At 38.7% G+C, this 23,482-nt stretch overlaps 1 protein-coding gene across 1 annotated transcript in view; it reads right to left on the bottom strand.

Annotated features, from left to right (window-relative positions):
- The window catches only part of CPNE2 (copine 2), a 1,786,656-nt gene that overhangs the window by 392,189 nt on the left and 1,370,985 nt on the right, over positions 1 to 23,482 (bottom strand). Inside the window, exon 14 of the mRNA XM_044081406.1 lies at positions 684 to 738. Within this exon, the coding sequence (XP_043937341.1) occupies positions 684 to 738 (55 nt within the window). The remainder of the gene's footprint in view (positions 1 to 683; positions 739 to 23,482) is intronic.

Below are 23,482 nucleotides of genomic sequence, written 5' to 3' on the forward strand. Positions count from 1 at the left end.
TTGTTCATACTTTCACTAAGCATTACAAATTGGATTTTATTTCCACAGCCAGGGCAGGGTTTGCCGGGGCTATCCTGCATGGGATTCTGTGGGGAGGGGGAGGGTCTTCTGTGCTTTCCTCTTCCGGTGCTTCCTTTTGAGCTCTTATACTCTCTCTTAGGCAAAGAATACTGCAAATGTGATATGGAAGTACATCGTACAGTTGCATAAAAATCTTACCTTAGAGGTAGATGTCCTTTTCGTCACTGTTGCAGTATTTGCTCCCTCCCTCCTACCGCCTGTATTTTAGCTCTTGCCCTGTAGTTTTCTTACTCTCCTGAATGAGTCACTCTTCCTCCTCCTGTCCCTAAGGACATTCTGTTCCTCCTGGGTCTTTTTTAGTTCTGAGCGTGTGCATTCATACATCACCTTTATGATCTATGCCTTGTGTGGAGAGCATTCATGTGATGTATGACAACTATAAGTACTAAAGGCTTTGGTATACTGTCCGTATGTTGGGTTATCCTTGGCAGGAGATCCCTTAGGTAAAGAATACTGAAGCATTTTAAATATTAAAAAAAAAAATACTGCAACAGTGAATAGGACATATGCTGTTATGGTAAGATTTTACACAAACGTACTTTTCAGATTTGTTCCCATTCTAGCCTAATGCAGTTAACAAAATACCTTAGCAGCTTTCTTACCTTCCAGTCTGGTGGGAGTTGTGCACCAAATCCCAGTGCTGGAAACATTTTGTCTCTGAAAAACAAGAAAACATTATTACATAGTCAGGATTAACTTCAGATTGTATAAACAATGCTAGTTGCATCAAGTCATGGGAAATGGCAAACATAATCACTTTGTATTTCTGCAAATAAGATCAGTGGAGCAATTGGTGAGAAATTAGTTGGAACAAGCAGCTGTAATGCATTTTCAAACCTTCTGCAAAGACATCTACAAAGGAGCAGCACTGTTTTTTTCTTCTATGATTGCATTTGTTTAATTAACTTTACCACTTTGTAAAAGGTGACCTTTGAAGTTATAAGTAGTAGCACTGGGTGTGAGACATGCAGCACCTATGTTGGTGAGGCACAGGGGACTTCCGCTGCATAAATACTTATTTCAGTCAAAAATATACATTTGTAGTCTTCTGACTAGAAAGTGCTTGCATTCCAGGAAGAACGGTCACTGCTTTTAGAAATATTCTTCCCCCGGTGCTGTGTATTAGACTGCAGAAGGCAGGTTGTGCTGCATTGCAGTATAGAATAGTGATGGAATGACAGTGACTGGAGTAGGAGATGACTTCAGAAATGACACAGTGGATTTATGTTCATAGAAAATATTCCTTTTGCCTATATCTGTCTCATGTATCTGACTGGTCTGGCATCTCACTTTATTTTGTATGTTTGCAAATATCATTTAGTGCACTTTTTAATGGGGAAGCAGCATAAAGTAACATGGTCTTGATTGCTAAACAGCTGTTACTCTGTAAGATCTGATAGGGAGAGGTAACAGACAAATGAAACAAAATACCATTCACTTTATTTTACATGTTTGCTGATATCATTTAGTGTGCTCTTTCATGGGGAAGCAACATAAAGCAACATAGTTTTTGTTGACTAATAATGGTCTTGTGATACCAGTTGTGAGAAGTTAAAGCCAACTATAAGTAAGAATAATATTTTTATTTCTCCAACTGCAAATTTCATTTGGTGCACTGTTTGTATTAGAGATACAACATAAAGCAACATGGTCTTGTTTGCTTGACAAGTGCTACTGATTGACATCACAATGTAAGATGTAGAAGCCTCATATAAGTAAGATGAATGCTCGTTTAATTTAGATGTTTACAGATATAAGAGGGAGGAAGGATCACACAGCACCATGGTGTATATGTTCATTGATAACATAATGAGACATTGTAGTCAAATATAACTTGGAGAAATGTTTCACTTTATTTTGTTTACAGTATATTAGAAAAACAACATGGTCTTAACCTTTTCTCAAACAATTATGACCATGTTGTTCTGTGTTGCTGTGTGTGTGGCAGAAATAAATGTAGTTTGGGACAAACTAAGTTGTCCCGGTCCCATGAATAAGGGGTAAAGGGGTGTGGGGAGGGTATAGAGGTAGAAATTAAGGTGAGGATTTGTAGTTAGATAGGATAGTGGGATAGTGGTGGTGAAAGTGTTAAAGAGAGAGGGAGATGTGAAAGGAAGTGAGGTAGGGGAAGGAGGGACTTTTGACAGGATTAAGTGTTAGGGATTAAAGGAAGTAGGCACATTTGGCCTGAGTTGGTGGTGCAGTAACAACTAGCTTACATCCAGATAACCTGTAGGTATTGTGGATGCAGGTAGGCCTTGGATGGTGGGGAGAGAGGGGGTTAAGTTAACGGGGTCAGTTCCCTCCACTCCCTTTGGTGTTTTATATAGTGTTAATTTAATGTGGGGATGGAGTCTGGGAATATAGGTTGAGGGACAGGGCTTACTGGTAGGGAAGGGTGAAAGAATGCTGAGAGCAGAGTGTGTGTGTGTGTGTGTGTGTGTGGGTGAATGGCTGGGGGGGGTGGTCAAAAAAAAAAAAAAGAGGGATAAAGTGTTAGTGTGAGTGGTGCTCGGCTTACATGGGTGTTGAGGTGATTGTCCGGTAGGTTTGCAGTGGGGGGTTCTCAGTGTCCTGGATTTGTGGTTGAGGTCCTCCTGGTGGTCCGGTGGTGTCTCTGGTGGGGTGGTAGGGCCAGTCGTGGTGTTTGAGGTCTTTGTGGTTGTCCGGTGCCGCTGAGGTTGCTCCCTGTTGTCCGTGTGTCTCCAGGGAGATCCGTCAGGCCTGTCGTGCCTTTTTCAGGTTGGGCCATGTGGTCGAGTGACATCTGTGGGGATAGGCTGAGCCTGTCATTACCTCCTCCTGGTGGGAGGCCGTTGGTGCCATGCGGTCGGGGTAATCCAAAGGAAAAAAAAAACAAAAAGGAAAGTGTTCTCCTGGTGGTCGTGGTAGGTGGTGGGTGGTCCATTGTCGTAATCTGGTCCCATTAGTGTTGGGGGGTAGTGGTGGATCATCTCCTCATTCTCCCTGGTGGGTTTGTGGGCAGCTGTGTCCTTTTCTGAGGAAATGGTTCTCCCAGTGGTCGTGGTAGGTGGTAGCATTGGGGGGTAGTGGCGGATCATCCCCTCATGATCCCTGGTGGGTTCATGGGCTGCCGTGTCCTTTTCGGTAGAATCAGTTCTCCTGGTGGTCGTGGTAGGCGGTGAAGGGGTCCATCGTTGCATCCCTGTCTCATCTGCATTGGTGGGTAGTGGTGGATCTTCTTTTCATGCTCCCTGGTGGGTTCGTGGATTTTCCATGTGCCTTCTCTGGTTCCCGGTCCTGTCCGTGCTTCAGGATGGTCGTCGCGATCATGCGGGTGTCCTTGTGTCCTGGTATTCGGTGGTGGTAATGGTGGAATATCCTTTCCATCCTCCCTGGTGGTTTCGTGGGTAGCTTCTGACGTTCTTTCGGCCGTTGGGTCCGGGTGCTGGTTTGCGCATACGCACTGCTGTCCTTAGCCGTTACCTCTCTGGATTGTCGTTCTGGGAGGAAAGGTAAGTGTTTTCAGGCTTGATTGTGTGAATGGTGATAGGATTGGGTGGCTGGTATATAGGGATACAGTTAGAGGGGCAGAATTACTTATTTACTTAATAAGATTATAATTTTTTTTTTAATATTTATGGATATATATGGGGAAGGATATTGATAGGTGATATTCTAGGGATAGGAAGGGGTTGCAAGCTGTAGGAGGTGTGGCTGATTGGGTATGCAGCTGAAAGGTGAAGGGTGTGCCAGACAGGGGCATATTTTAAGGTACGAGAGGCAAGGCAACACTAAGGATTATGTTTCACTGAAGAAGGCTGGGTAGCCGAAACTGGCCTGAATAAAGGAATCTTTTAGTTTACTTAATCTACAAGTGTCTTTTGTACTCTCTATGCTGGCCTATGTTAATAAAGGAATCTTTTAGTTTACTTAATCTACAAGTGTCTTTTGTACTCTCTATGCTGGCCTTTGGTGTTTGGATCAGAGGCAACTAGCACAGGGTGCCAGGTACCCGGTTAGAGATGTGACAGGGGGTGGTGGTTGGTTCCAGGGACAGTTTGGTCTTGGGCTCAGAGGTAGGCTCTGACTTTGGGCTGTGGCCCGAGGACTGGTTGGCTACCCAATCTTTGTGACAGCGGACAGGACTCTGCACATTTCTGGCTCAGTTAAGGAGAAAATTTGGAAAGGAGTGTATGTGGATTTGTTAGAGCTGATCGATACAGAAGGGGTCCAATGACTAGTGGAAGCAGAGTCTTCTAATAGCAAGGACCAATTGGCAGCTTTAGCGGCGTTTGGAAGGCAGAGGGTAGGTAAGCTTCGCCCTAGGACATGGGATAATTGGGTGGTTGGCTTTATTTATTTTATGGCAGTGCAGCTGGAGAAGGACAGGTCTTTGGCCCTGCCACTTCTAGGCTATTTCCTTACCATTCATGAGGCTCAACGATTAAGGACGGGTAATGCATGGCTTTGGTATGATCAGCGTTTCCACAAATGGAAGGCTGTGGACCAGTCACTTCGTTGGGAGGTGCATCATCCAGATCTATGGTTGGCTATGATGATGGACAGTTACGGTGGCTTTAACAGAATGTTGAGTGGGGTGGAAACAGCGGGTGTGTGTTGGTCATTTAATAGTGGCTCCTGTTCATGGGTGGGGTGCAAATTTGCACACGTTTGTTCAAGATGTGGAGGGAGTCATTCGGCCTTTGGCTGTGGCGGGCAAGATCTGTCCACCTGAAACTCTATTGTCATGGGTTGTGAGGGTGGATTTGGTGGGCAAGGCTTTTTGCAAAGCTTTCAACTGGTCCAGGGGAGGGGTAATTTTCATGAGGTCCCGGGGATTTGGACTTGGGTTCTTTAGAGGCAATAGAGGAAGGGGCGCTGTTCCCCATTAAGGTGCAGGTTCTCCGGGGTATGCTTCATCGGTTTCTGGGTCTGGCCATCAAAGAAGAGATAATACAAGGGTTTCAAGGACGGTTTTCTATTAAGTCCAAAGTGAGAGGGGATGGGGGGGTTGCAAGAATTTACGATCGATTCAAGGTAAAGAGGACATCTTGGAGGTTTTACTGGAGAAAGAGTGTTGAACGGGGCAGTTATTGGGTCCTTTTGAAAGTCTGCCTTTTAGTACTTACATGATGTCGCCTTTGGGGTTGGTGCAGAAGAAGCGAGTGGGGGAATTCAGAGTGATACATCACTTGTCTTATCCGGAAGGGAATTCAGTAAATGATTTTATTGCAGAAGGGGAGGTTAGGGTGCATTACGCTTCCTAAGATGATGCAGTGAAAGTGATTAGGGAATTTAGGGAGCCATGGTTGGTTAAGTTTGACATTGAGTCGGCTTTTCGATTGTTGCCTATTAGGAGTGAGGATTGGCCACTACTGGGGATGCGGGTAGGTGACAAATACTACTTCAATAAAGCTATGCCTATGGGATGTTCAGTGGCATGTGCGACTTTTGAGAAGTTCAGTACAGTATTGCATTGGATTTGGCAGCAGAGAGTGGGAACTCAAAAGGCAGTGCATTATTTAGATGATTTTTTGTTGGTGGGCGAAGGAAGGGTAGGAGCACAGGAGGGGTTGCGGGAGTTTACGATTATGTGTGAGGAGTTAGGGGTACCATTGGCTCAGCATAAGATGGAGGGTCTGGCAAGAGCATTAGAATTTCTGGGATTAACAGTTGATGCAGAGTGGGGACTGTTTTGTTTACCCAAGAATAAAATAGAAAGGCTTAGGTCAGTTATACGTTTGGTGTTGGGTAAGGATAAGATTTGGATTCATTCAGTTATGGAGTTGCTTGGGCTTTTGAATTTTGCCTGTCGAGCGGTGCACCCAGGGTGAGCTTTTTGCAGGTCAGTGGCATATTTGCTGAAAGGGGGTCAGAGCAAACATCATTGGGTTAGGGTGACCCAACTGGTGCGGGAGGACTTGGTGTTGTGGAATGGGTTTTTGCAACAATTTAATGGGATATCTTTTTGGCAGTCAGACTGGGTGGGGCAGGAGGAACTTCAGTTGTTTACGGACACAGCTGGGAGTGCTGGCATGGAGGCCTATTTCGGGGGTTGGTGGTTTGTGGCTGAATGGCCACGGGATTGGGAGGAGGTATGGAAGTGGGATGTGGCCTTTTTAGAGTTAATGCCTATATGGGCAGCTTCTGTGGTGTGGAAGGAGCAATTGAGGGGTAAACATGTAGTTTTTCACTCTGACAATATGGCTGTAGTGAGGGTATTGCAAAAGAAGATGGCTAAGTCAGGTTTGTTATTGCTGGTATTACATAAATTGGTTTTGCAGAGCCTCTTAATAAATTTTTCTTTTACAGGAGTGCATGTGCCTAGCGTAAGGAATGAGATTGCTGACAGCTTGTCCCGATTTCAGTTTTGCAGGTTTCGAGGGTTGGTTCCATGGGCGGAGGAGGCGCCAGAAATCCTGCCAGAGGAGGTGTGGAATCTTGGGTTGATGTAGCCAAGTGGTTGGTACGGCATTCCTGGGCCCCTTCTATGAGGAAGGCATATGGTAGGACTCTTTCTGATTTTAATCAGTTTATTTTGCAGCTGCCAGAAGAGGAAGGGGTATGGTCGGAGGAATTACTATTGTGATATGTAGCTCGTGCTTGGGGGCTAGGCAAGGCTTTGCAGACAGTTAAGGTGGATTTGGCTGCAATTAGCATTTTTGCTAAGGTAGCGCGGTTGCAGGATTTCAGTAAGTCTTGGACATTAGGGCATATGTAGAGGGGTTGAGGAGAGTCGTGGTGAAACGTAGGGATATTCGATTGCCACTTATGAGAGTTATTTCGAAAGTTTTGTTGAAAGGGTTAGATTCGTTGCAAAAGGGGTCTCCAGAATCCTTTATGTGGGGTGCGTTATGTACATGGTTATATTTTGGTGCTTTCCATATTTCGGAGTTGTTAGGCTCGTTATGTTGGAAGGATGTTATTATAGGGGAGGGTGAGGTTACTACTGCATTAAGGAGGAGTAAAACAGATCAATTGGGTAGGGGATGTTTGGTGGTGCTTAAAACTGACAGGAACCCTTGCCTTTGTCCAGTAATGTGGGCTAAAGAATTTATGAAGAGGTGGAAGGGGAGTGTGGATCAGTTAATTTTTTGTTAAATGGATGGGAAGGTGGTGTCGAGTAGTAGATTCATAACTTTGGTGAGGAGGGTTTTATGTTTCATGTGATTTCCGGCGGAAAGGTTTGCAGCTTACTCATTCAGCATAGGTAGGGCCTCAGATTTAGCTAGAGAGAGTAGTTCCATTGAATTGATTAAAAGAGCGGGGAGGTGGTCTTCAAATGCATTTTTGTCTTATATTAGATAAGTTGTGGTCTGATTATTAATTTTTTCTTCTTTTCTTTTAGGGAAGCACATTATCATCTTGGGGCATTCGTATGTCCACTGGGCAGAGAAGCGTGCTTTAGTTAGGGATGATGGGGTAAATTTGGGTTTATCACATTTAGGGTGGTCAGTGACTTGGCATGGTGTTAGAGGTCTTAGGTGGGATGGGTTGTTGCATGAATTTGAGAGGGCTAAACTGAAGGTGAGTTGTCCTTGTATACAAGTCATTCATTTGGGGGGCAATGACTTGGGCATTGTTTCTAAAAAACAGTTATTGGACATTATTCTGCAGGATTTGATGAGATTACAGTCATTGTACCCGGGTATGGAAATTGTGTGGTCAGAGTTGGTTCCTTGTTTGTGATGGAGGGCTGCATATAGTTATAGGGCAATTGAAATCATCAGAAGGTGTGTTACTCAAAGGCTGGCTAGGCAATTAAGAATTTTGGGGATGCATACCATTGACCATAGATATTTTGGGGATGGAGAGGAGTCTTAGTACCGAACGGATGGAGTGCACCTTAATGACATAGATTTGGATCTTTTTAATTTGCATTTGAAGCTCTTTTTAGAGGATATGATTGTGGCTAGGGTTTAGGAGGGGGAACAGCCTTGGACCAGGCTGGTGGCAGAGAAGAAGGACAGGATTGTCCTCTTCTGTTCCCCACTAAAGAAGGTGGTGATTGATTAATGGTTTGGTATGGAGGTGAGCTGAGTAGGTATGCTGCCTCTTTATGTGGGTGAGTAGGTACGCTGCCCCGGTGGAGGAGGTATCAGGGTGACTAGGTACGCTGCCCTGAAGTAAATTCATCCACGGTGAGTGGTGATGCTGCCCTGAGATCATCGTTGCTAAGGAAGATAACTAATGTTGTTTTTTTGTGTATAAAGGTCATTGTATAATAGAGTTTAATAAAGGCCGTCAAATGTTTTTATGTGTTTGGTGTGGTTATTTAAAGGGGGGATGGGACAAATGCAGTTTGGGACAAACTAAGTTGTCCCGGTCCCGCTAATAAGGGGTAAAGGGGTGTGGGGAGGGTATAGAGGTAGAAATTAAGGTGAGGATTTGTAGTTAAATAGGATAGCGGGATTGTGGTGGTGAAAGGGTTAAAGAGCGAGGGAGATGTGAAAGAAAGTGAGGTATGGGAAGGAGGGACTTCTGACAGGATTAAGTGTTAAGGATTAAAGGAAGGAGGCACATTTGGCATGAGTTGGTGGGCCTCCCACCCTCCCTTTTTTGTTATGGATAGAAGAGGTGGGCAATTTGAGGTGGAGAAGAGGGACAGGATTGTCCTCTTCTGTTCCCCCTCTAAAGAAGGTGGTTATTGATTAATGGTTTGGTATGGAGGTGAGGTGAGTAGGTACGCTGCCTCTTTATGTGGGTGAGTACGTACGCTGCCCCGGTGGTGGAGGTATCAGGATGAGTAGGTACGCTTCCCTGAGGTAAATTCATCCAGGGTGAGTGGTGATGCTGCCCTGAGATCATCGTTGCTGAGGAAGACAACTAATGTTGGTTTTGTGTGTATAAAGTTCATTGTATAATAGAGTTTAATAAAGCTCGTCAAATGTCTTTATGTGCTTGGTGTGGTTATTTAAAGGGGGGACGGGCCAATGCAGCTTGGACAGGGTAAGCAATAGATTTTAATATAGCCTTCATATGCTAAGCATTATTGTGAAATTCTACCAAATAAAGTACCGTTTAGCAAGTGTAGGCTGCATTAATCCTATCATAACCTAGATCTTCTCAGCATCTTGAAGCTCTTTTAATACTAATCAAAAGTATAATACCACTGCCAGAAATGAAGCCTCTCTGTGTTAGTCCAAAAGTACCAATGTAAAAAATCCAAATGAATACAGCAACACAGCACGGAATGAAATAAAAACTTTAATGTGGAAAATAAAAACACAATACAAATCAGTAAGCACTTTCACATGGATCCACCATGCTTCCACAGACTGTTATTCAACCAGCAATAATTCATGCCTATTTAAGATGTAAATCATTCAACTTATTAAACAATTAAAATGTCAGTTGTCATAACAACCCTAACAAAAATCATCGACGGCCATCACTCAAATATCTGACTAAGAAATGCATTCTTAATACGAAAAGCACAAAAAGTGCTAAGTTCTCTGTCAGGTCAATGATCTTAAGACACAATGCATATACAACTTATAACTATAAATATTTCTCTATGAAATGTTTAAATGTAAAACTATATATAAAAAATATATAACTAGCATGCCTATCTAAAACTCATATAAAACAAAATATATTTAGTGCACTAATTTCCTGTCTTTTAGAAAAGGTTTTAGGCTGACAGCATCATTTAAACCGAAACTCTTAATGGCTTGTAGCCAAATTATCCATCTTTGTTCAGCTTTTTCAGTAGCAGTGAGTAGAATAACAGTCCGAGGAAGCATGGTGGATCCATGTGAAAGCACTTACACCATTAACTGGGAAAACTACTCGTGTACCAACTCCTTAGCTCAACACTTTCTGGAATTCATAATAAATGCCCTGCCCTGGAACTTATCCACCTCCCCACCAGGGTCAACAATATCTTAGACCTATCATACTAACACATGAGGACCGGTGTTCCACACCTGAAGTCAACTCCTCGTTGGTCCGATTGTTGTTCCGATCTGACCATAAGCTAATCACCCTTGATATTCACATCCTGCCCCCACCCCCCCATTAAGGAAACCACAGTAAAAAAATTCTCCAAAGCCAACTTCATGCTTCCTAAGACAGAAGTGGTGAACTTCATGACACCCATGCAGATGGACAATACCGTTACAACTGCTGAATCCTACACAAATGCACTCTATAAGCACTTACATGAGTGCATGGATCGTGATATCCCAAAAAGAACCAAGATGCTATCCTCCAAAAAAAGGGAGCCAATCTGGTGGTCCCCTGCCATAAACAAACTGTACAACAGAAGGAAGAAACTGTTGCAAAAGAGAGTAAAATCCCATGAGTGGAGGAGCTCCCTGGTCAGCCTCAGTAAGAAGCTGAGATCCCTTATAAGATCCTTCAAAGCTAGCTATGGAAACAAAATTGCCACTAATTCCAAGGACAACCACAAAACATTCTATAGCTATGTCAAGAATCTCGATGGCAACACTCAGATCTGCTCTGAATTACAGCACAAAGGCAAAAATGTACAGAACCAACTGATATTGCCAACATCCTGGCAGATAGGTTCAGTGCTAACTTTACCCCCCTCTCACCCCCTAAAGGGCCTATATCTATACAGGAAGAATGTAGAGTCCCTGTAATCACAACTACTCAGGTAAAAGCTGCACTCTCTAAAGCCAAAAACACAGCATCCATGGGACCAGACAACATCCCAGGCTGCATTTTACACGTACTTCAGAATGAACTGGCTCCCCACTTAAGCACCACTGAATGGCACACAGCAACAGTTATCCCACTCCACAAAGGGGGAGCCATCACTGATCCCGGGAACTATCGACCTATTAGCCTGATGAGCCTGGTCTGCATGGCCATGGAACGTTCATCATGGAACTCATAAACAAAGACATTGGTAACCTCCAAACTCTGGATCCCACCCAGTTCAGGTTTGTGAAAGGCAGATCATGCCTCCTGAACCTGATCGACTTCTTTGAGGCAGTCACCAAATCCGTAGATGAGAGTAAGTTGGTTCACACAACCTATCTTGACCTCGCCAAGGCATTCTACACCATCCCCCATTCTGGAATTATAGCTACACTCACTAAACTAGGTATAAATCCCTACATCACAAGATGGGTTGCCAACTGGCTCACTGACAGAACCCACACTGTAAAAGTTACAGACTCCAAGTCTGACCTCAGTGACAAGTGGAGTACCACAGGGTTCCATCCTGGGACCTCTCCTGCTTGGTATTTACTTCTCTGAAGTACAGGCTAACACAGAAGGCCTCTGGCTAATGAAGTTCGTAGATGACTGCAAACTAGGAGCCATAGTCAAGTACCTAAATGATGTGGACATCCTACTGAAGGGCCTTTATGAGACAGATGCCTTGTGTCAGAGCCATGGCCTCAAGCTCAATGCCAAAAAGTGCAGTGTCATCCCCTTTGGTAAAAACTCTGTACCCATGAACTACCACATAGGCAGCAATCTACTTAACACTGAATGCGTGATAAGAGACCTTGGGACCCAGGTGGACAGTAGTCTCTCCTTTGATAGTCACATCGCCACAGTAGTCAGGAAGTCCTTCTATGAGGCACACCTCATCATAAAAGGGTTCTCATCCAGGAAAAAAGAGGTCATTGTTCCCCTCTACTCGACACTCTTTAGACCCATTATAGAGTACAATGCCCCTTTTGGAATGTACTTCACAAGACATCTGCAGCAGCTGGAAAGGCCACAGAAGTACCTCACAAAGAGGATTACTGGCCTCAAACAAATGCCCTACACTTACCGCCTCAAAAAACTTCAGCTTTACTCTGTAGCATATCGCCTACTCCGAGGTGATCTAACATATAAAGCTATGTCAAACCCAGAGCTGTTGGACATGCTGCACCTAAAGAAATCCCAATCCCTCTGAGCTACATGCTCTAGGGACCTAAACCTTGTCACTACAATAAACAGGACATGCTGGAGGGATAGATTCCTGTCCCAGAGACTTCCCATACTCTGGAACAGGCTACCCATGTATGTCAAGCAAAGTTCTTCATTATCACTCTTCAAGAAAAATCATGATGATTGGATGGGAAATAGGAAATACACCTCAGAGATCACTTCTGTGTCTCTGCTCGACAGTGGCACAGGAAAATAACTTTCTTGGGTGGCGTAAGCCAGGGAACCTTGTTGGCTAAGCTTACGGCCCTTGGGCCGATAGCCTAGTACCTACCTATGAACCTAGTAAGAGCAGTCTGGGTATTACACATATTGTCAAATATGTAAGTAAGAGCCTGGAATTCAATTAAGCATGTCATTTTAAATAATAAGTAGGCCGCATTGTACTGGAATCCTATGGTTTGATTTGCTACAAAGGACCTTCTTAAAAATACAAAGCACAAAACAGTATCCTACTCCATCAAGCTAATATCACAATACATCTTCCTGTTTTATTGTTTAGTCATTTCATCAGGTCTGACTCTTTGTGACCTGAAGTGCTTTGTATTGATTAATATTTGTTACTTCAGTAATATTGCTTATACATCTTAGCCTATTCTGGCCATCTGTATTTTAACTTCACTTTTTTTCCAGCATCAGTGCTTTCTCCAGGAAATCCTGTTTTTACATTATGCAGTCAGTATACTTAAGGTTCACTTGTACTATTAGACCTTCCCATGGCCAATTTGGATTTATTTTCCTAAGTCTTGACTGATTTTATTTTCTTGTAGTGCATGGAATTCTTAAAAATCTTCTCTAATACCACAGTTGCAAAGCCATACTTACAGTACCAATCCTACAGCCATATATTAATGGAAAAAATCATAATGTTGGCTTTATGGAACTTTAGTGATAGTGTGATGTTTTTGCTCTTTAACATTGTACACATTATCAGTTTTCCTCCCATGGATACAGACACTGTGCACAGAGCTTTGAGCCAAGGAAATACAATCTGTCACTGCTGTTGCCTCTGATTCTCTATCTGTATGTGAGCCATCATTTAAACCAATAGCAATAAAATGCTCATCTATGTGACTTAATCAGACCAATTTAATTAAATTTGATTTTGCAAATATTCTCTCTTAAAAACATTTAATATTAATAGGTTCATTTAGGCCAGGAAACGTACTGACCTGGAGTTTGAGCTACAATAAAGTTTCTTTAACTTCCGATTTATTCTAAAAATTCCTCCCACCATATAATCTAATAAAATAATGTCCAAAACACAAAAATAAAACTTTATGAATTGTATACAATGCTTACTATGTCAGTATAATGCATTGTTCTCAATTGTGGGTCTTACAAATGGTCTTTATTTTGGATAGTTTATGAGTACTGAACCATATGTAATAAGTATCACAATGAGAACAATCAGCAATGTAAGCAATTCCTGCAAAATAACAATTATAGTATGAATTAATATCAACAGTACAATCAAAATGCCTTAATTTAACAAACAGTCCTCCTAAAATATAATTATATGCTGTACAAGAAACACATTTAAAAGTTCATCTATCACTGTTAAATTCTATTGCTATACTGGTAGCAAGATGTCCTTTAAAGATGCGTGTCTCTTAAAATAGAACTGAGGTGAAGGGTCTATAATAGCAGCTAAGTCAATATTTCCTAAAAGATTTCCCAGTTATCCATTATAACTTTCTTAACATTATCACTATCAAACTGACATATGTAAAATATAAATACTTTTACATCGAGATTCAATGTTAGTCCTAGATGGATTAATAACACCAATAAAAACTGGAGGAAACTCTTAATGGTTATTCATTCTGCTGTTGCCAACAGTCTTTCCCTGTTAGAACCTCTAATATAGAATATATAATTAATTTCTTGAACTCCTTCTGAAAATAGTTCAAAATCTGTGGTCAACCTAGAAAGTCTTGCCTGACCATGAGGAATAATGTTCCTGCTATAAGGTGGATTACTAATTCAGTAATGCAAATATTTGTTCACAAATGTTGATTTTCTAAAAATGGTACTTGTAAATGTCTTAATCACAAGTAAGAGCAACATCCTGAAAAACTGGAGATATCTGCAGAACCTAAAATAAAAATTTAAAATAAAAACATGTTGTACTAGTAAAAAAAATTAAATCTGTTTACACTGCTCTAAATAACCATTCTAAATAAATAAATCATCCACAAATCTGCTGTAAAAGGAGAGCTTATTAAATATTGTCAAATCCTGTAAAGCATGTCTGTTCTACCACCCCAAAACTAAAGTCACAAATGATTGAGCAACAGTAGTGCCTGTTGCAATGCTGGCGTTGCTGATTATGCTGAATTTGTTTAGTTTAGGAGTGCATTATCTCCAGCGTACAAGCCCCATTAATTATACCTGCATTATTAGATATATAGCGAGTTAAACATATATGTAAAACATCTATCCCTGCGTTAATAGGTATACCAGTATATAAAGATTTTATATCCAGTAAACAAATTTTCATGACCTGTAAACTTGTCTTAGATGACCTAAAAAAATCCCATGAGTTCCTAATGTAACTATTCATTTGCTGTACCATACTGGATTGAAGACCACTTCCAAAAATAATGAACTATCTTCAGTAATACTCCTAGATGTTGAAACAATGGGCTTAAATGTTTAAGGGGAAATATTCTTATGTGATTTAGGCATAGCAAAAAGTGCACTAATTTTTGGATGTTCCACGGGCATAAATTTAAGTAACATAGCTTAGTGCTACATTCCATTAATAAATCTAACTAAAAATTCTTACTTTCTCACTATTTGATATACATTTAAAAGAGATGAATGACTTTGTTTCTGCCATTGATGAATATAATCAGATTGATACATAATGAATAAGCCACTACCTTTCTTTGTCTTCATATACCTTAGCTCCTTTTATTTCTTAAATCAACCCTTGTTTTTCCTTCCAGATTAGATAGATTATAAAACCTTAGATTTTGTCTTACAAATGTCAACAATGTCCTGAAATGCCTATACAGAAGAATGCAATGGCAGATTAAAAACAAAAGGTCTCATGCTTGAATATGTATTGAAGATTTAAGATTCCACTAAATCTTAGATAAAGGAGTGTTTGAGAAAAATCTGCTTATTGACTTAGAACAAAAGAAAAATCCTTTGTTCAAAAGTTGTAATTGCTCAGCAGTGAATGCTTCTTTTGAAAAATTGAAAACGTGATCAACAGTAGAGCAAGCTAAACCACCAACACTGTGACACTATTCTAGTGAGTGCTGATCACCCCATAGTCTCTTGCCCGTGTCCTGTTTGTACCTCTCCCTTTCCCTTTGAGATGATGACCTTGTTGGTTCACCAGGACATGCTGAAAAGCATTCTTAGTTCTCGATATCTCTTGTCCTGTTATTCTTTCTGATGTCCTCAGAATCAGGGCAGCTGTAGGTTGATTTAAAAAACAGACACTCCAGCAGACCTGTTTCCAGTATTTAACATGTTAGCATTGGTACCATTGCTAATATCTTGTCTTGCTGAGGAATTCTTCTTATAGGTTCATAGGTTCATAGGTTGGTATTAGGCTATTGGCCCTACGGCCTATACAAGCCTAGCCATAACAATTCCCTGGATATTTTTCCCCACAATATTTTTTCTTGTAGGAAGTATTATCATAAGAGTTACATGGTGATGAACTGGGTAATGGAAAATCTGCACCCTGTTCATATGATGCCTGATGTCTATGTAGCAACTTCTCTTTACATTCAGTGATAGTTTTAACATTACAGTCTGCAGCAATAAGTACACATTTGTATTCTAAAGAAATGTTACAAAAACATAACGACTATGTCATTTTACTGTTTAATTCACATAGCCTTCCACATTTAAATTAGCAATGATTTTTGTCATTATTTGTAATCTATACCCACAGTAATTCAAGCCCAACTTTAACAAAAAAAAAAAAAAAAAAATTCAATAGGGGTCATATAAAATTCATGAGAAAACTCATTACAGAAAGTATGAAATCTAATCCCTTTATGGCCCAACTGCTAAGCTATACATTCTTCCAAACAGAGGGTACTGATTGTATAAGGACTGACATTTGTTTTCAATTTTTCTCCTGTTCCTTGTTTTCCACCTTTTCTGTTAAGTAGCTGTATCATTAGAGTCTTCTTTACCAAAAGAACGGATGTCAAATGAATTAACCATTGCAACTTAAAAAAAAAACAATTTACATTATAATTCCCTCCATTAAATCTAATAGGGTTCAGCTGAGCAGGTTCATTAATGCACAATGTCCGTTCACTGGAAGAAGATACCACTTCTACTTTAGAAAACGGTTCTTGGAAATCAGTACCAGGAACCAGAATATGTGATGAGGGCGCAATAGGAAACTGAATGCCATTCAAATGAACTTTAATGTTCTCATACTAGCTTAAAAACTTTCCAGAACTGGATGAAGCATTAAATGGACATGAGATGCTCTTTCATCACTAGCTGGCTTGTATGGCAACTTTAGTATACACTCAAACACTAGAAAAAAAAAGTATTCCAGCTCAGATATAAACCAAACTTGAAAAACAAAAACAAAAAAGCAGCACTGGAAAGCAATCATTGCTTTGAAACATCTGTTTCATCTGCATATATGATAATATTTCTCCTGGCAATTTTTATTCTGGCATCTGATACATTTTGGTGTAGGGTGACAATATACAGCCCTCTTTCTCTTTTTTCAATTTTCACATCCGTTATTCCATATTCACTTCTAACTCTTACTACTTGGTCTGTATACAGATTTCTTAGGAGGCAAATAAGGTTTCCTAGTATCTCTGTTTCCATAAGAACTTGCCACTGCTTGTTATGGATACCACAATCAAGAGCTTTAGTGTAGTTTATAATGCAGAAGTAAATTTTTTTCTGGAACACTCTTGCTCTATTATCCAGTGGATGTTAATAATTTGAATTCTGGTGCTGCTGCTTCTTCTAAAACCAGTTAGTATATCTAGCAGGTATTTGCCTATAGATATCTGGATATTAACGTCTTAAGCATTACCTTTGCTCCATATGAAAGAAGCACAGTTAAAATTTTGACACACATTTTACTGCTTTTTTGCACTATAAAATAAACTTTTCCAATGTAATAGCTGCCATTGAACTTTCCACATTTGTTAGCAATTTATGAACAATACTCTGAAAAATAATTTTTCAGAATTTTAAACAAATCTTTCTGGAATTCAATTACCTTTTATAGCTTTGTTATTATCTAAGTTTTTTATGGCCTATTTGATGTCATTCTCTGGCATTCCTAGCTTTAGAATGTTATCATAATCATTTGTGATGTTTAGGTATTTCTTATAGTTTTTCTGTATATTTCTGCCACTACTTAACATCCTAGTCTTCTGCAAGTTCCCTCCTATCATTATCTTTTATCCAAGCCATTTTTGCATGGATGCGTCCTTTAATATTGCCAGTCATCTTGAAAAGATCTCTAGCCTTTCCCATTCTATTATCATCTAGTTTTTGCCCAGCTCATTTAAATGTTCCTTTCTCTCTCTCCTTACTTTTCTTTGGGAACTCTGCCTTACGTTTAACGCATTTTCCGTATCACCATTGCCATTTGCTCTCCGCCTTTCCTCAGTCACGTCTAAAGCCTCCATAAATGGCCATTTTGCCTTTGTCATCTTTCCATTTGGAATATTTTTGCTGCTCCTCCTGGATAATATCAGACAGTTATTCATAGTTTTTAACACACTCCACCAGATGTCATGCTTTAAATCTGTTCTTTATCTCCATTGCATATTCATATGGAATATAGCTTAGCTTGTACATAGTTTGTCAGTTGACTTTCCTGTTTTATTTACTTTGATTCTAAACTTTACATTGAAATATTAATGGCCTAATCTGCAGTCTTCTCTGGGTTGTTTCTGCTGTCAGTAAAGAACTCATCTTTGTCTGCAAAGTATATAGTCATTCTGAGTTTGATACTGTTTGGGGATACCCATCCATGATTCAATCTATAAAGCTTCTGAAAGAGTTTTCTATAACTCGTAAATTATCTTGGCAGAATTACACTTGTTTATGTTGTTTATATCCTACTTCACTGTGTAGTAAAAGGCCTAACTTATCTGTTATTCCAGCTGTTATTTGACTACCAGTCTTAACATTTTAATCACGTATGACACATGTAATATTGTTTTGTTTGGTGCTGTATCCAGAAATTGCTGCAAATGCTCACAAAACAAATAAATATCTTCATCTTTTGAAGCATGGACTTGCAATAATGTAATGTTGAATGTCCTGCATTGGCATCTCTCATTATCATTTTTGCGTTGTAACCAAGCATGGACTTTTGATGGCCCTCTGTTAACTTTAAGGACTACTGCATGATTATTATCCACAGTGAGAAATTTTGACTAGTAAATGTAACATGACTCATTGTAGCCCATTTTAGTTCACTGATTCACAAAATAATGTGTGTCATTCCCATTTCATCTTTAACCACAGCATATTTCCCTTGCTTAGTTGTTTTTATTCCAAATTCCAATGATGTACAATTCTTTGCAGCACTGGACTTTACGTTCATCTCCTAGCCCTTCAGCAGATGGGCATCCTGACAGCTTTAATCTAGCCCCATTATGACCTCTAGCACTACTTGTGCTTATCCTGTCAACTGCCTTAATATGTTGAAGTATATCTTTCTGTATGAACTTAAACAAGGTACTAAGTCACCTCACCCTTATGCATATCTTCCTCCTTTATTGTATTTTTGGGTTAATTTGTTAGCTTTGCTGTTAGAAAACATTGCTACAGTAAAAGATACAATACACACCTTTATGGGGCCATTAGATTTGGGAATAATGGAGTAACAGTCTTGAAACCAGTCAGTGGTATATCTGGGCATGTGAGAAGTATATGAAAGCAAACAATGCACAGGTGTGGTATTATACATTAGTTGACTTCCATATCTCACACCTAGCCACAATTCATGCATGTGCAACATACCTGCTTCATGCAAAGACATTTTCTGTGGTTTATGCAAATGCAAATGAGTGTCAAACCACAAGAAGTGGGGAAACAGTTACCTTACTTGAAAGGTATCCGCTTAACTGAAATAAACAAAGAGTCTTCTTATTTAAATATTTAGTCATAGCATTTATGATTTCTTAAATTTTAAACTAGAATTTTTCAAGTATACATTTTGAAATAAAAATTTGCTCTTTTCGGCACACATCACCTACAATTCCAAACAATGACTAGTGATAGTTTTGCCATCTATTTGTTTTTTCTCACAACTGTCTGAAAAACTGTATTCTAACATAATACTCTGCAAATAATTTTGTAAACTGTGTTATACAATACCAGTATTTGTAAAGTCACTGTCACCTCACCCCCGCATGGCAACTATTGCAGAAGCGACACTTCAGTGCAGTACAATCATATCCATTGCCTTGACTTTGGCAGTGATGTGTAGACATGTTCATTTATGTCCCAAAGTGGGGATGAGTTGGTGAAATAGGCATAACAGAGGGTGAAGAGAGGCAAAGAAAGGGACAGAGTAGGCAGGGCATTGGTAGAGCAAGAGGTTTGGCTTTTTTCTAGCTCAACATTTTATTACCGCATTTTCAGCACTAATTACTTATGCAACCGTTTTATAATTTCATACACATATATATATATATATATATATATATATATATATGTATATATATATATGTATATATGTATATATATATATATGTGTATATATATATATATATATATATATATATATATATATATATATATATATATATATATATATATATATATATATATATATATATATATATATATATATGTGTATATATATATATATATATATATATATATATATATATATATATATATGTATATATATATATATATATATATATATATATATATATATATATATATATATATATACATATATATATATATGGGTTACCTTTAGTACGTCAACAGCCCACTACATCGAATTCCACTTCTCCGACATGGCAGAACATCGACAAATGAAGAGCCAAAGTTTCCTGCACGGTAAGTTACCTTTTGGCCACCCAGAACTGAAAAACTGCCATTAAACTGACTACACAAATGTGGGGGGCTACGCCCCTCACACTCCCCCTATGTGGGGGGGGCTTCACCCCCCCAACTTAATATTCCAACTCCGAGAACGCACTACGGCGGGGGTGCGGGGCAAAGTTCAGGTGGATGGCCAGATGGTAACTTACCGTGTGGGAAACATCGGCTCTTCATTTTTCAATTTTCTGCCGTGTTGGAGAAGTGGAATTCAATGTAGTGGGCTTTTGACGTACTAAGGGTAACCCATATATATATATATATATATATATATATATATATATATATATATATATAAAGTACTAATAAACTAGCCTTGTATCATGCAATCAGTGCTGTCAATAACTTGCCAACATTCAGCATGCAAATTATATATCAGAAACTGCTACTTAATCTCAGTCTTCATTTTAATTTAACATTGCTTCTTAAAAACATTTTAAGCCTACAAGTTAATTATTTAAAATATAATGTGAGATTAGGAATTAATCAGTGACCTTATTTTTCATGTTTACTGTATTATAAATCTTGACAATTGCACCAGTGACATCATACCTTTTATTATGGTCTACTGTATTAAATAGATGTGGAACAAAACACTTAATTTGTACATAAATGTCCTCTTCGTGCTCAGCTTCCATTATAGAATTTCAAACAGCCCATTTATTACTGGGGGATTCTGTTTCTTATCTCTGATAGCTCTTGGTTCCATACTTTTAATTTCTTATAATTTTTTTCCTTTTATCACTTAATCATGACTTGTTTTTGGTTTTCTATTCTGGTTTTCTCAGATGCAATCATCACTTAATGCAGCAATGCTTTCACTTCTTTAGCACACATTGTTTTACATCAACTCAACAAACACATCATTATAATCAAATTAAATTCTCTTCAGAGTACAACACTTAACATATTTCTGCACTGAAGTAACTCCATGCATTCCCAAAATATATGCTCAGAGGTACCTCTTTCTGAACAATCTCATCTCCAATATATGCCTCTTGTCTGGGGGAACATTTTTTTCTAAGTCTCGTAGAGGTATACAGACTGGAGTACACTTTCACCTTTGGTGCAGAAGGCTGTGGGTTTTATTCCCACGCCAGGTAGCTCAATTACTAACACTGCACTGCAGCATGGGGGAGGGGAGTGCTGCACTCCTGTGTGTGTTTTCCTTTGGATGAGACATTTAACTAAGGCCCCATCTGCCTGACTTGGTGGTAGCTTAGGTGGTTATAAAAGATCCCACAGCACCTATCAAAAAGAGTAGAGGTCCTTTATTATATACAATGATATAGAAATTTGCATATATACAAAAAATGTACATTCTTCCATTTACAGCTATTGTTTCATATTTGTGTAGACCCCCACTCCTTTTTTCGCAAACACCATTTGATTTTAGGTATTACATTTGGTATAATCTAATTTCCGTTAAACATAATCTCATTCAATCTTTCATTTCATATTACCCATACAATACAAAACATTTTCCTATCCACATTTTTGACATGTTTACTACAGTTCTCATAAAATCCATATTTCCCCCATAAGTTTTTTACTGTTTTACAAGTATAAAAAACATTTTCTACAGTTTCTAATTTACCACAAAAGTGGCATATCCTTTCATTTATTTTTTTATAAGGCATATTTCCTTTTACAGGTATTATATCAATTTGTAGACCCCATAAAAAATCTTGACATTCGAGATTCTTCATACGCCACTTATTTCTTTATTTTATGGCTTTTATTTTTTACCTTCTGTTAGATGCCCCCGTAGCTTCACACAGTCATTTTGTATCATTGTTTTTATACCATATTTTCCTATTTTCTTCTATCTCTAGTATTCTTTTTATTTTGTCTTGATACAACTTTATTTCTACATTCCTCCAATATCTCTCCCTTTTGTTTAATTTTATTAAATTCTATTCCATTTCATATTTTTTTCTTAAATAGTCTTACTACCAACTGGTCTTCTTTTCCATTTATCCATTTTAGCACCCTATATCGATTCAAAGAAGTCCCATATACTATAGTGTTCAACAAACCCATGCTCCAATCTTCCTTATCCATATGTGAAACTTCTCTTTTAGCTGGGTTTAATCTAGATCCCCATATAAATCTAAAGATTATTTCAATAAATTGTTTCTCCAGGTCTCTTAGTATCCTATGCACACCAACAACATATGAGATTTTTTCCATCCATATTGTATTGATTAAATATACTTTTTTCTTATAAGATAGTGCTATGTAGAACAGATATAGATTAAGTCCTTTTAATTCTTTCAACATTTTCTCCCATTATTAATCTATTATGGTATATTCACCAAATTTAATTCCTAATATTGATATCTTTACTTCAAATTATATTCCTTCCAACTGTTCCTCATCTCCAAAATGCTTATGTTTTTCTCTATTCATTTTTATCCAACTTCATGCAATTTTTTATGCACGTATATAATTACCTCTTCCATTTTCACTCTGTTCTTAGCCATTAATATTATATTATCTGTATATGATATAATAATTGGATATGAATTACCCATTTTCTGTACATATATACCTTTTTCCATTTTGTTTATTTTTTTAGTATGGAGTTCATGACCATTGCAAACAAAACACTACTCATTGGGCATCCTTGCTTTAAACCTGTATTCATCTCAGTTTCTTCACTTTACACTGACTCACACACTTTTTTATTTGTCTACTAGAATTATATCCTTACTTTACTTGTTATAAAATGATATGCTCTATTGAATCAAATACTTTTTTTAACAGCCACCATTAATTTTACTTCCTTTTGTTCTTTTGTTGATATCCAACATTTCTCTAATTATCATTAACATTTTTGGCTTCATTTTCCTTTAACCCCATAAATACCTTTTTCCACTACATATTCCAATATGTTCTAGTCTTTTTTGCATTATCTTTATAAATATCTTATCAGTGCTGTTCAACATTACATTCTTCTCTCCCTTTTTTCTACATAAATCTCATAACTCTCCTACATATTTGTGCATAACAAATACTGTTATTTAGCCATTCATTAAAGACTTCCACCAAAATGTATTTTTGCCATTGTAGCAAATTCTTAAATGTTAAATATCCTATACCATCTGATCCTGCTGCTGAATTTATATTTTCCTTTACCCTTCATTTTTACTATCTCTTTATAGGTTCATAGGTTCATAGGTTGGTACTAGGCTATCAGCCTTAGGGCCTATACAAGCCTAGCCATAACAATTCCCTGGCTATTTTTTCCCACACTATTTACTTCCCTGGACCCCTGTCTAGCAGGGCGACTGACGTGATCTCCACGGTGAATTTCTTTTCTCCCATCCAATCATCAAGGTTCCTTTTGAAGAGGACCAAAGAGGCACTCTGCTTGACAAACATACTGCACTACAATATTTATAATATTTCTTTGTACTTTTTCAACTTCTCCATC

Source organism: Protopterus annectens, chromosome 8.part0 (assembly GCF_019279795.1).
Source record: "Protopterus annectens isolate FY-2018-M chromosome 8.part0, PAN1.0, whole genome shotgun sequence".
Taxonomy (NCBI): Eukaryota; Metazoa; Chordata; order Ceratodontiformes; family Protopteridae; genus Protopterus; species Protopterus annectens.